Below are 13207 nucleotides of genomic sequence, written 5' to 3' on the forward strand. Positions count from 1 at the left end.
AACTCACTTTGTAGACCAGGCTGGCCTCGAACTCAGAAATCCGCCTGCCTCTGCCTCCCGAGTGCTGGGATTAAAGGCGTGCGCCACCACGCCCGGCTATAAATTTCTTAATACTGGAATCCTGCAGCATATTTGACTTTTGACACTAACTGTGAAATTCTTCCATGTAGCTGGGTATATCAGCAGTTGTATTATGTTGTACAGTATTCTACAGTTACTTATCCACTGTCCTCTTAATGAACATTTTGGTTGTCTCCAGGGATTGGCTTTTATGAATAAAGGTATTCTAAATAGTGTATTTTTGTTTGTTTGTTTGTTTGGGTTTTGTTTGAGACAGAGTCTCAGTATGGAGTCCTTTCTAGCCCCTAATCACCTGGGTCCTCTGGATGAGTAGTAAATACTCGTAACTACTGAGCCCTCATAGTTTAAGTTTCCAGGCCCTAATAGTTTAAAATGTTGTGCATCATATGAGGTAAGAATAGAGGTGGAGAGATGGCTTGGTGGTTAAGAGCACCTACTGCTATTCCAAAGGTCCTGAGTTCAATTCCCAGCAACCACATGGTGGCTCACAACCATCTGAAATGGGATCTGATGCCCTTTTCTGTTGTGTCTGAAGAGAGCAATGGTGTACTCATTTACATAAAATAAATATTCTTTAAAAACAAAAAACAAAAAAAGAGAATAGAGGCTGATTCTCTCCCATAGCAGTTGTTAGCTCCAGCTCTATTTATTTAGATAGTTTGCCTCCTACCTGAATGTCATGGTGCTGGGGACTTGAACCCAGGGCGTCATGCTCCCTAGGCAGGCATTCTATCACTGAACTATATTCCCAGTCCCACTGGAGCCTATCTCATTAGCCAGAAACTCCACCAGTGAGTTTATTTCTGGAATGTTCTCTTGGTACATTATTTTATCCTTGCACCAATGTCACATTTAATTATGGTAGTTTCTTATTTTCTCTTCAAAATTACCTTATATTCCTATATACTTTTAGAGTTGGCCTACAGTTTCACATATGTGCACATGCCTGCTAGGAGTGTGATTTGGATAACATCAAATGTACAGAGATCCCTTTGGTTGTAATATTCACACTGAGGCTATTGAGATGTCTAAACCATAAACTTGGAGTATTCCTGTTTAGTTCCTTATGTTCTGTTTAACGAAAAGACACTTTGTAATTTTCAGTGCAGAAGTCCTATACATTATACCTTTGGTTTATTACTAGAGACTAATTATTTTGTAATAGTAGTGCAAATGGTATGTTGTGACAAGGAAAAAACTTTTTCATTGAACTCTGTATATGAAGTGCAATTGTAAATACACTGATTTGAACTAGAATGGACTTTGGTCAGACAGTTGGGAAGAGGCACAGTTGGCAATCATGGAGCTACTGCTCAGCTAGCACTCTACTGACCCTCCATTCCTTTCTTCTTTCTACAATAGGCTAGCCTAGAAATCGCATACTAGCCGGGCGTGGTGGCGCATGCCTTTAATCCCAGCACTTGGAGGGGGGAGGCAGAGGCAGGCGGATTTCTGAGTTTGAGGCCAGCCTGGTCTACAAAGTGAGTTCCAGGACAGCCAGGCTATACAGAGAAACCCTTTCTCAAAACCACCCCCCCCACCACCAAAAAAAAGAAAAAATACTTCAGGCTGGCCCGAAACTGGCAATCCTCTTACCTCACCCTCTCACGTACAGGGACTACAAGCATGCACTACCATGCCTGGTCCTGAGTAATTCCTTAGTTTACAAACAAATAAATGAAACCAAGAGTGATATTTTAAGGGCTGGAGAGATGGCTCAGCGGTTAAGAGCACTGACTGAGTTCAAATCCCAGCAACCACCTGTAGTAAGACCTGACGCCCTCTTCTGGGGTGTCTGAAGACAGCTACAGTGTATGTGTATGTATGTATGTGTGTGTGTGTATATATATATTTTAAAGTGATATTTTAAGCTGGATATGGTAGCACGTGCCTAAATGGGAATCTGAGATGGGAAAATCCTAAGGTTGAGAGGGAGAGGCCAGCTTTTACTCTACAGTAAGTCAGTATTAACCTTCTCCCCCCCACACCAAAAAAAATATTTTGTTTTATTTCATTTTGAGACAAGTTCTCACTAAGTAGCTGCTGTCTAGCCTGGAACATACTGAAAAAAGGTAGTATTTTAATTGCTAGTGTAAAACTAATGTATGTAAAGGACCTATTTTAATGTAACACTTCTTGATGTTTAAATAGCTTATATTTGTATTCCTAGCATATGGCAATTTCATACTTTTAAAACCAATTCATAAGGCCTAATCAGTTATGGAGTGTATGCAGAATATATGCAAGACTCTCTCTAGTTATCTCGAGTACCAACAGCTTCTTATTCCTCATACATACACACACACACACACACACACACACACACACAAAAGCAACTGTTCCCAAGCCAGCTCAAGAACACATTGTAACTAAGCATATTAATACCAACATCTCTCTAACTTTTCCCTTTTTTGAAAAAAAAAAAAAAAAAAGATTTTTTAATTTATTATATGTAAGTACACTGTAGCTGTCTTCAGACACACCAGAAGAGGGCGTCAGATCTGGTTACAAATGGTTATGAGCCANCATGTGGTTGCTGGGATTTGAACTCCAGACCTACGGAAGAGCAGTCAGGTGCTCTTACCCACTGAGCCATCTCACCAGCCCCACCAACATCTCTTAACTATGTATTTGTTTTTTATTACATTGTATTTACTTGTAAGTGGGGAAGGCATGGGGGTGTAGGGGTGTTTCCTGTATTGCACTAGTACAGGTATCCATAGAGGCCAGAAGAGGATGTCTGATCCCTTCAAGCTGAGTTACAAGTGGATGGGCCACTTCATAGAGATTCTGGGACCCAACCTAGGTTCTATAGAACAGTATAAGTACAGCTCAGCTATCTCTCTCCAGCCCCATCTTTTAAGCATGAGGTGAGAAAATGAAACAAAAATGCAATTAGAGTATCTTTCTGACCTCAAATTTCCCACAATCTATGATGAAAAGGTAAAAATTAAATTTTAGGTACATATTCACTTCATATGATTTTTGTATATATTATTAAGATAGTGATGCATATCTTTAATCCCAGCTCTTAGGCGACATAGGCAAGAGGATCCTATAAGTTCAAAACCAGCATGGTCAACTGAGCAAATTCCAAGACAGCCAGGGCTACACAGAGAAATTCTTGTCTTGAAAAAAACAGTAATAGTAATAATATCTTTTGTTGTGGGGCAGTGGTGGTGCACACCTTTCATCCCAGCACTTGGGAGGCAAAGGCATGCAATTTCTGAGTTCAAGGCCCGCCTGGTCTACAGAGTGAGTTCCGGGACAGCCAGGGTTACACAGAGAAACCCTGTCCCGAAAAAAAAAATAAAATTACATCTTTTGTTTTACTTCGTGAGGGTCTCACTAAGTAGCCCTGGTGCCCTAGAACTCATCATGTACACCAGACTGGCCTCAGACTCAGAGATGCTCCTGCCTCTGCCTCCAGAGTGCTCAGGGTGAAGGCGTGGACTAGCATGGGCAGCATTCTTATTAAATTGTACTTATTTAGTGTATATATGCACACCCACATGTCACGACATGACTGTGAATCAGAGGACAGCTTGCAGTTGGCTCTCACCTTCCACCTTGTGCTTCCCAAAGATTCAAGTCCTCAGGCCTGGTGGTAAGCACCCTTTCCCACTAATCCATCTAGCTAGCCCTTCACTTTTTACAATGTAAAGTACTTGTTCACTTTCCCAAGATAGTCTGGTATTTTTCTTTCTTTCTTTTTTTTTTTTTGTTTTTGTTTTTTGGGCTTTTTTTTTTTTCAAGACAGGGTTTCTCTGTGTAGCCCTAGCTGTCCTGGAACTCACTTTGTAAAGCAGGCCGGACTCGAACTCAGAAATCCGCCTGCCTCTGCCAATCCCAGTGCTGGGATTAAAGGTGTGCACCACATTTCTCCTTTATTCATACAGAAATGTGATAGGAACTACAGAACAGTTCCAATTACCTACTTTTTTGTTTGTTGTTTTGTATGTACATGTGTGTATGGTGTGCATGTATGTATATATGTATGTTCTTACAGAGGCAACTAAAACTCAGATATTTTCTCACAAAAAAAGTGGGGGGGAGGTAGGTGCACACTCAAGCATGTATGCACATGTGTGTATAATCTACATAGCTTTAAAATAAAAATACCAATTTTGGGGGGATTGGTTGGGTTGGGTTTGGTTTTTTTTTTTTTTTTTTTTTTNTNTTTNNTTTTTTTGTTTGTTTGTTTGGGGTTTTTTCAAGATAGGGTTTCTCTGTATAACCCTGGCTATCCTGGAACTCAATGTGTAAACCAGGCTGGCCTTGAATTCAGAGATCTGGCTGCCTCTGTCTCCCAAGTGCTAAGATTAAACTACTGTACCACCACTACCCAGCAATTCCAATTTTTTAAAACAGAATATAAAGCTGTAATAAAATTAATGCACCATTTACTAAGCTCTCATGAGAGAAGCACTGTAGAACAATGATCTCAGAGCTGGTAAGAAGGCTCAGCCAGTAAAAACATTTGATAATCCTCTCAATTGAGTACAAGTCCTGGAACCCACATTTTAAAATAACTTTAGTTATTAAATAATTAACAATTAAAAAAGCAAGATTCCCAGCACTCGGGAGGCAGAGGCAGGTGGATCTCTGAGCTCGAAGCCGGCCTGGTCTACAAAGTGAGTTCCAGGACAGCCAGGGCTATACAGAGAAACCCTGTCTCGAAAATCCAAAAAAAAAAAAGAAAGAAAAAAAGAAAGAAAGCAAGATTCAGTGGCTCACGTGTGTAATCCCAGCCCTTGAACTGCTACAGCAAAAATGGGAGGTGGGAATAGGCGCCTGCACATACAGCTCAACAACAGAAATGATAGGAGACCTACACAAAAACAAGATGAACAGAACATAAAGTAATAAACCTGTTTGATTTTTTTGGGCTGGAGAGATGGCTCGGTGGTTAAGAGCACTGACTACTCTTCCAGAGGTCCTGAGTTCAATCCCCAGCAACCACATGGTGGCTCACAACCATCTGTAATGGGATCTGATGCCCTCTGCTGGTGTGTCTGAAGACAGCTACAGTGTACTCATAGAAAACAAATCACTTTAAAAACTGTTCTAGCCTTAATCCAAAATTGTAATGCAAATTCTATAATATAAACAATAATCTGATCAATCTCTTCAAGAACAAAGGCATCTATGAGGTAAGGAGTTTTTGCAGTTGAAGGGTTTCTAGCTTTCATTTCCTGGTTCTGCTTGAAATAGAAATACCTAGTTCAAGCACTGGGAATGAAAATGAAAACTCATTACATATGCATGATCAGTGCCTTAGCTAAAGTCTTGGAAATCATTCTCAAGACCAACAGAGCTCCTTGACACACTGCCAATGTTTGTCTACGCAAAGATGGAGGATGTGGTCCTTCTGCCTTTCCTCTCGCTGGACACTCATTAAGTGCTCATCCTAACACTGGCTTTGAAAATCAGAGCGCTCAACAAAAAACTTCACCCATGTCTCAGCAAACCTGCTCAACAACAAGTGGTTCCCAAACTAGCACAAAGCAGTCAGGCCTCAGATCCCAGGTAAGAACCACTATCCCATAGCTGCAGGGTGGCCTCCCTTGGTCCTGTTCCCTTTCTGCAGTATCTTTGGTAGCTTCCCATCTAGCTGAAAGTTCTTTTTTCATCTCACGGAGATCTTCTCTACTTACCTGTCAACTCTGCTGTTCACATGCTGAGCCATAAGCAAAATAATCTCAAATATTATTCCAAAAACAGTGAACAAGGACTCAAATGATTGACAAGGCTTATTCTAGGTGGTGGTCTCTTTGCTCTAGAGCAGCAGTTCTCAACCTTCCTGATTTTGCAACCCTTTATTTAGTTCCACGTGTTTCGTCCCTCCTGTTGTGGTGACCCCCCAACCATAAAATTATTTTTGTTGCTACTTCCTAACTGTAATTTTGCTGTTATGAATCATAACAGGATATATCTGGTATGGGACCCCTATGAAAGGGGTCACAAACCACAGGTTGAGAACCAATCTACATGGTTTCCTAAGAGGTTATAAAAGCTTTTAGGTAGAATACAGTGTGATGGTTTATCAACTACATGGATCCAGCTCAAATACTACCTCCTTTGTAAAGCCTTGATTCTCCACCACCACAAAGCCGAGGGTTTCCTCTTCCTCTGTTCTCTCTCGGCAGCCTCAAGGACTCTTATTAGCCTAAATGGCAGATTATCTGTGATTACTAATGTTTGATTCTCTCCTCCCTTCTCAGCAAACTGTCAGCCTCTACAATGGAAGCCTCATTTGTCTCTGAATATAGACCTCTACCAAAAGCTTAACACACCGTGGGTTCTAACAACTGTCTGCTTTAGAATTTCTTAATCTCACTAGTTTGTGCAGCATGGTGAACAAGATATTCAGGTACACAGGCTCAAAACTACACTTCCAATCATGTCAGGAGTCAGGCGGAGGGGTACTTGTTTGTTCTGAAACAGGGTCTATGCAGCACTAGCTGGCCTGGAACCTTTATATGCCAAGCTTCCTACCTCCCAATGTTGGGATTACAGGCCTGTATCACCACACCTGGCATCAGGTTCTTTTCATTGTCACCTCAAAATAGCTTTCTCCATGATCTAAGACAGCAATGACCAGAGCCTTTCTAAATTTGTGAGAAAACTAATTTCTTCCTGACAGGTTCTCTTATCAACCCAGATCTCAACAAGCTCCATAGCAACAGCTGCTATTACAAGGACTCATTTCTAACTTAATAGATATGAGTGCTTACATAGTGGGGCCATCCTGCTTCAGGTGTAGGTAAGGTTGTGAGATGCTGGAAATCTCTAGGACACAAAAGCCAAAGAAGAATAGGCATGAAACAGGTTGCCATCTTTGCTCAATACCACTTTCCTACTATCTACACTAGCACCAAATATAAGCCATGACCCAGGGGCTGGCATTTCATTAGAATACAACAGTCCAAATCATTTCCCTCTCATTTAAAACTAACTCAAAAGCTTTTATGGTTTAAGGAGGAAAAAAGCAAACAAAATTTAACACTGCCCTACTCATCTTTAAAAAAAAAAAAAAAAAAAAAAGGATGCTTTGCTTTAAAGCTCACACCTATAATGCCAGCATTTAGGAAGCTAAAGCAAGAGGTTGGGGGATTCCAGGCTAGCCTGGGCTATGCAGCAAGACCTGGGTTTGAAGACCAGTAGTAGCAAAGAAAGAAGGGGGGGGGGGAGAGGGAGAGAGGGAGGGGTAGAATGCTTTCAAACAGGTTTTTTTGGTCAGGCAGTTTTTACTAACCAAAACCAAATTGCACATTTCTATACGTAGATTCCATCTACTACAAAAGAAAATGCTAAACTAGTAATAGCTTATTCATTTACAGGTCAACAAAAACCAATGTAAACAAAGCAAACTGAATACAGCTATATTATGCCAATCATTCCTCAATCGTTCAGCACAGGACAAAAAAAAAGGTAACGTCAAATGTGACGACTCTGTTATCTTCCTCTGCCCCAAAAAATATGTGCAATTAACCTCAAATGAAAAAAAAAATGATTAGATTAGAATAATAGTAATTTTTGAACGATGTTAAGTGTTTGTGAAACCTTTCCACTGTATCACCCTATAACATGTAATTTAGCAATGGTGTAACTTCTACGCCAGGCCCAGAGCCACCTGTACAGCCAAAAATACTGGCCAGCATTGTGGGAGGTTCAGAACCGTGCCTAGAGATGCCCGGCTGCATGGAGATTCTAGGGGCTTATTTTAACAGATAACCCCAGCGACCTGTTTGAGGCTCGATCCGACCACGGGGGGTGGGGGNGGGGGNGGGGGTGGGGGCGGGAGCAGAAGGGATATGGAGAGGTTAAATGAAGCATCAATAGGTCTTCAATTTTAATTGTTGATCTCGTTAATTTCCGATCTAAGTTACCACACCAGTGCTGATATAAAGATACGAAAACCTAGATGGGCAGCCACCACTCCGACACTGCGCGTTCGCTGACTAATGGAGAGAAGGCTATAGATCTCAAGACCCAGGGTGTGGCTACCACCTACAGGGGGAAAAGGGTAGGAGTCGATAAGAAAAGAGAGCGAAGCATAGCCCTTGGGAGACGAGGTGGGCATCAATGGGGGTGAAGGGGTATGAAAAAGAACCGAGTCCACACAGGAAAGCAGGGTTAATGACGGATGAGAAGATCCGGGGCTTGGGAGGCCCGCGCGCCTCCGTCGGAGGGAGGCTGGAGTTGGGCTGTACCTACCCGTCGAAGCGGACGGTGCCGGTCTGCTGGGTCTGCACTCGGTAGTGTTCTAACAGCAAGCGCACCACCTTGGCGTGCCCATTGCGGGCTGCGATGATGAGGGGTGTGGAGCGCTGTCCTCCCTGCTGACTGACATAGCCCAGCAGGTAGCGGATGTCGCTCTCGGACCGGTTAAGGAGCAAGGCAGCCAGAGTGAGCACCTTGCCCTCGCTGGCCGCCTTGTACACATAGCCAGCCAGGCCCTCCATGGCCGCCGCCAACTCCAACACCCGTTTGGTCGCCACCGCTGCTGCTGCCTTGCGCCCCCGGAGGCCGCGTCCACCAGCACTTCAGACCCGGGCCCTCACAGCCCATTCAACAGGGCGCCGCCGCCGTGCCCAGGCAGCAGCGCGACCCAGCGAGGGCGGAGACGCAGAGGTGGCCGAGCACCGCCGGAGGCACAACCGGGACCCGAGGAGAAGGACGGTCAGGGCCGCCCCCGAGGCCCCAGGCACCGGCCCTGGGCCGAGGGGATCTCCATGGCGGCCGCCGCCCCGGGCCTCAGGCCGCCTCCTTCCTGCGGGCTGCGACAGGCGCGCGCCCGAGCTACGGGTCGCCGCTGGGGTCTCGAGAGGCCCGCGCGCGCCCCGGATGGCGAGCGATGTGCACGCCTGCCCGCGCCGGGCCGGAGGGTCTGGAACGGCCTCCGCTTCGCTCCTCGCCGCAGGAAGACCGCGGGCACTCGCCCACCGGCGATCGAAAGGGTCCGGTGGCGAGCGGGGCTCCCGCGAGCCGCGCGCGGGTGTTCGCGGGACGCTCCGGCAGCACCAGCACCGGAACTTAGGGCGGGATGGAAGCAGCCGCCGCAGACGGAGCCGAAGGGAGGGATGGAAAGCGGGAGTGGGAGGGACGTTTAAGTAGGTATTGCTTCCTAAAGCGACCGGCGGGCAAACGAGGCTATCCTAAAGAAAGGTTCCGCTGTGCGCAGTTAGCCGAGCCCTGATACGGGTTTGAAAGTCCCTAGTGCCCTTGACGCAAAGAGCCATCTCGCCCCCACAGGACCCTGGGATGCTTAGTCAAGGCTGGGGGCGGAGAGAAGGCTACTGAATCTACGGGTTAGAAAGCACATCCAGTTTTATGATTACAGGTGTGGTATATTGTCTGCCAGGGGTTCACGCGCGGGGGTGCGGGGTGGGGGGCACAGGAGAAGGGGTAAGAGCACCCAAAAGATCCACTTTTGATTAAGGGGCTATATGAGCCTCCGAAATTTGGGAGGGCGTGAGCCGCTTCACTGAGAAGCACCTTAAAGCCCCACCAGACCTCCCAGGAAAGGGGATTTAAGTGTGTAAGATAAAGAGCTAAGAGACAGCAGTCATGGCCAGATTGAACCAGTCTCCTCTAGTCCTGACCCTGAGGAACCTCCGCTGTCTCACGTCACAGAATTTGTTAGGATTTGAAAAGAGCATTTGTCCAAAGAATGCTATAAGCCATTCACGTACAAAGCTTTGGTTAGCATCAGAGATTTCTTCATGTAGGCTCTAGGCCTTTCTCTCCTGGGGCTTGTGTGGTTGTGTGGAGGAAGCAGACAAATAAATGATGTAGAGTTGTTGAATTCATATCATTACCATTTCATTACTATGAAACAGGGCTATGGGTGTGGACTAGGAGACTTCGCCTGGGTGGTCAGAGAAGTCCTCTGTAACAGGTGCCCGAAACAGAGGCTGGGCAATGGAAATAGTTCAAAGATCCTGAGCAGAAGACAGATGGTGAGCTCGGAACAGAAGCAGTGTGTGTGGCTGCTGACTGTAGGAAGAGTTCTAAAGGATTAAGTCAGCAGGATGCAAATCATGTGGTCCAGTGACCTATGCAAACGGTTCGGTTTACTCTGGGATGGCATTTAGGGAGTTTTAAATAGGAAAGTGACAAGATGGCGCTTTTTTTTTTTTTTTTTTTTAAGATCATGTGCATGCAGCCTAATGTGTGCAGAACATAGCCCAGGAAGCAAGCAAGAGTTTAGAAGTACAAAGGCCAGTTAGGAGAGGCTGGGATCAGGTGGAGGAGCAGCCCACTTCTCAGGTTATCTCCTACAAGCACGGTTACCTATTTTCAGATCCCTATGCAAATGTCGGGGGAGGCGGGCAGGCTTACACTATTTTAAAAAAAAAAAAAAAAAAAGCCTTGGAAGTAAGAACTGAAGATAAGATTTCCTTTTTAATATTTATTTATGTATCTTATGTATAGGAGTTCTGTATCTGCATGAATGCCACCATGCCTTCAAAAGAAATGATCAGGTCCTATTAAAGTCTGGTTTGGGGCCAGCAATTGGTCGAAGAGACTTGAACCTGTATCCTCTGGAAAAACAACCACTGAACCATCTCTTAAATCCCTAACTTCGCTGAAATAACTAGTAGGAGGAAAAGCTGGTCTGTTTTGTGCTGGGACTTCAGGTTGTAAGAAAATCAAGTTTTTGATAGGTTGTGCTGGCTAGTTGTGAAGGTTTTGAAGGGTGGTGGTTTTTTGTTTTTGTTTTGGGAAGCTTGGAGGCTGTTTTGTTGTTGTCTTGTGTTTTTGTTTGTTTGTTTCCTGTTAACTTGACAGAAGCTTGAGTCATCTGGGAAGGCAGAATGTCAGCTGAAAGAAAATACCTCCCTCAGATTGTTGGTAGGGAAGTGTTAAGGCATTTTCTTGATTGTTGATGGGGCTGGGGGCTCAGCCCATTGGGGACAGTACCAACCCTGAGCAGGTGGTCCTGGATGGTGTAAAAAAGCAAGCTGAGTGAAACCTGGGTAGCAAGCCAGTCAGTACTATTCCTTCATAATCTAAATCCAGGTCTTGCCTCCAAGTTCCTTCCTTGAGATCTTGCCTTACGTTCCATCACTGATGGACCTGGAAGTGTTAGCCAGACAAACCCTTTCCCCCCTCTGATGGACCTGGAAGTGTTAGCCAGACAAACCCTTTCCCCCTCACGTTGCTTTTGGTCATAGTGATTATCACAGCAGCAGAGAAACATGCTAGAAAAGGGGCCTTAGCACTGTGTCCCTGAACTTCCTTCTGTGATTCTAGAGCAAAAAATCATCCTCTCTTCTTCTCTTGTCTTCCTCCCTCCCTCCATTCCTCTCTCAAACTCACAACCTAGGTGCAAGCTGGTGGCCATGAAAGTATGCCTAACTCCTAAGTAAGGCCCCTCCTCGGCCCTTTGACCCTGCCACATCCTAACATTCTTTTCTCACCTGACTAGGTGAAGAGGATAATTTCAAAGTCTGCCCCCTTTCTCTACCAGAGACCTGTCTCACTCCCCGTGCTCTGAGTAAGGCTCCCTTCTTCCTCTTCCTCCCCTGCCCAACTTAGTTTGGTAGTGAAACAAACAAGGCCAGGAGTAATCCAAGAGAGGGGCTCTCAGGAGCTGCACCCCATGGTCTCCTCCCCTATCAGGAAAAGACCTCTCCTCTGGCAGCCCCGGGTCAAGAGTCCTGAACCACTTAAAACAGTACTTAGTTCGGGGCTCTGGGCTCCAATGGTTGCTCAATAGCCATCCACTACTAGAGACTGTTGGGTTGCCTCTATTTACCTGGCCTTGGAGGGTAACATTTCTGTGGTCAGGCTGTGCAAATCTGGAGAGGCTGAGTAAACAGGATAAGGCTGGATATCCAAAGGCCAGAGTCCAGAAATAGCTCCTTGTGCTCGAGCCCTCTCATCCTCTCCCTAGACACCGAGTAACTAAAAACACAAAATACGGTGGTGGGCTGAAGCTTCTTCCATGGACAAAAAGGCAGGGTGGCTGGCCCTTCCCAGCGAGTATGGCCTGTAAGCAGAATGTCTCTGCCTTCTGTGGAAAGATAGTCCTCTTTCCATACCAGGTTGTCCTAGCCCAAAAGCTCTGAAGCAACAGGGTTCCTCGGGTTTTTGTAGAGAGATCTTATATCATTTGGAAACACCCACCAGTAAAGATGCTCATTTTAATCCTATGGTCCTCTCTTGGTATCAAAGAAGAGCTGACTCTGCTGTTGACCAGATCTCCCTTAGAATCCCATATCTGCGAGCTGAATGTGGCTCTAGGCAAGTTTCACTTATGCAATATGCTGAGTACATTCCTGTCAGGACTGTGTGGTGAAGACTCGCAGGCTCCCTGACCAGGTCTGATCCCATGGAAGGGTATCCATTAGTATTTATGCTCTTTCCTTCTCTCACCCTGGCATGCAACCTTCTACTGTGCCATTAGAGGAATATCCACACTGTGTCTATTTGCCCTTCGGGAGTATATCTGTCTCTAAACGTTAAGTCACCACGTACAGGGCTGGAAGTGGGTGGACAGAAAAGGACTCCGAGCTAAGCATGGCAGCTTATGCCTATGAACACAGCACTTAGAAAGCTGAGCCCATGAGTGTGAGTCTAGTCTGAACTGACTCTGTTGAGAAAGAGAGACCATTCAGAAATCCCAGCAAAGCTACAGAAGGAAAACGTCAGCAATTAAAATAACAACCAAGAAATGGCTGCTGAGCAGACTGTGTTAGCCAGGTTCACAGGATGGGCAGCCCTATTTTATGTCTATAAGTACACTGTAGCTGTCTTCAGACACTCCAGAAGAGAGCATCAGATCCCATTACAGATGGTTGTGAGCCACCATGGTGGTTGCTGGGAATTGAACTCAGGACCTCTGAAAGAGCAGTGAGGCATAGAGAGATGCCTCACTCTCTATGAAGAGAGAAGACCAGTTCAGCCCTGCCAGAGTCCACTCAAGGAACCAGACTGGAGCAGTAAAGGCTGCTGTAATCAGCCTCCCTTCCCTGGACGGTAGCTCCAGCCATGTGTTCCAGATTATGACAAAGACAGTGACCATTGGAGGCTCTCACCGAGTGTGGCTCCCGCTCTGTGCCAGGGGTCATAGTAACCACTTCACGCAGGCTAGTTCAGTTTACACAAGCTGCTC

At 45.5% G+C, this 13207-nt stretch overlaps 1 protein-coding gene across 1 annotated transcript in view; it reads right to left on the reverse strand.

Moving 5' to 3' along the window:
* The window catches only part of Fem1b (fem-1 homolog B), a 19867-nt gene extending 10699 nt beyond the window's left edge, over positions 1 to 9168 (reverse strand). The window contains exon 1 of the mRNA XM_021206069.2: positions 8302 to 9168. Within this exon, the coding sequence (XP_021061728.1) occupies positions 8302 to 8549 (248 nt within the window). The 5' untranslated portion in view covers positions 8550 to 9168. The remainder of the gene's footprint in view (positions 1 to 8301) is intronic.
* Between the last annotated feature and the right edge of the window lie 4039 nt (positions 9169 to 13207).

The sequence above is a fragment of the Mus pahari genome, chromosome 10 (genome assembly GCF_900095145.1).
Source record: "Mus pahari chromosome 10, PAHARI_EIJ_v1.1, whole genome shotgun sequence".
Taxonomy (NCBI): domain Eukaryota; kingdom Metazoa; phylum Chordata; class Mammalia; order Rodentia; family Muridae; genus Mus; species Mus pahari.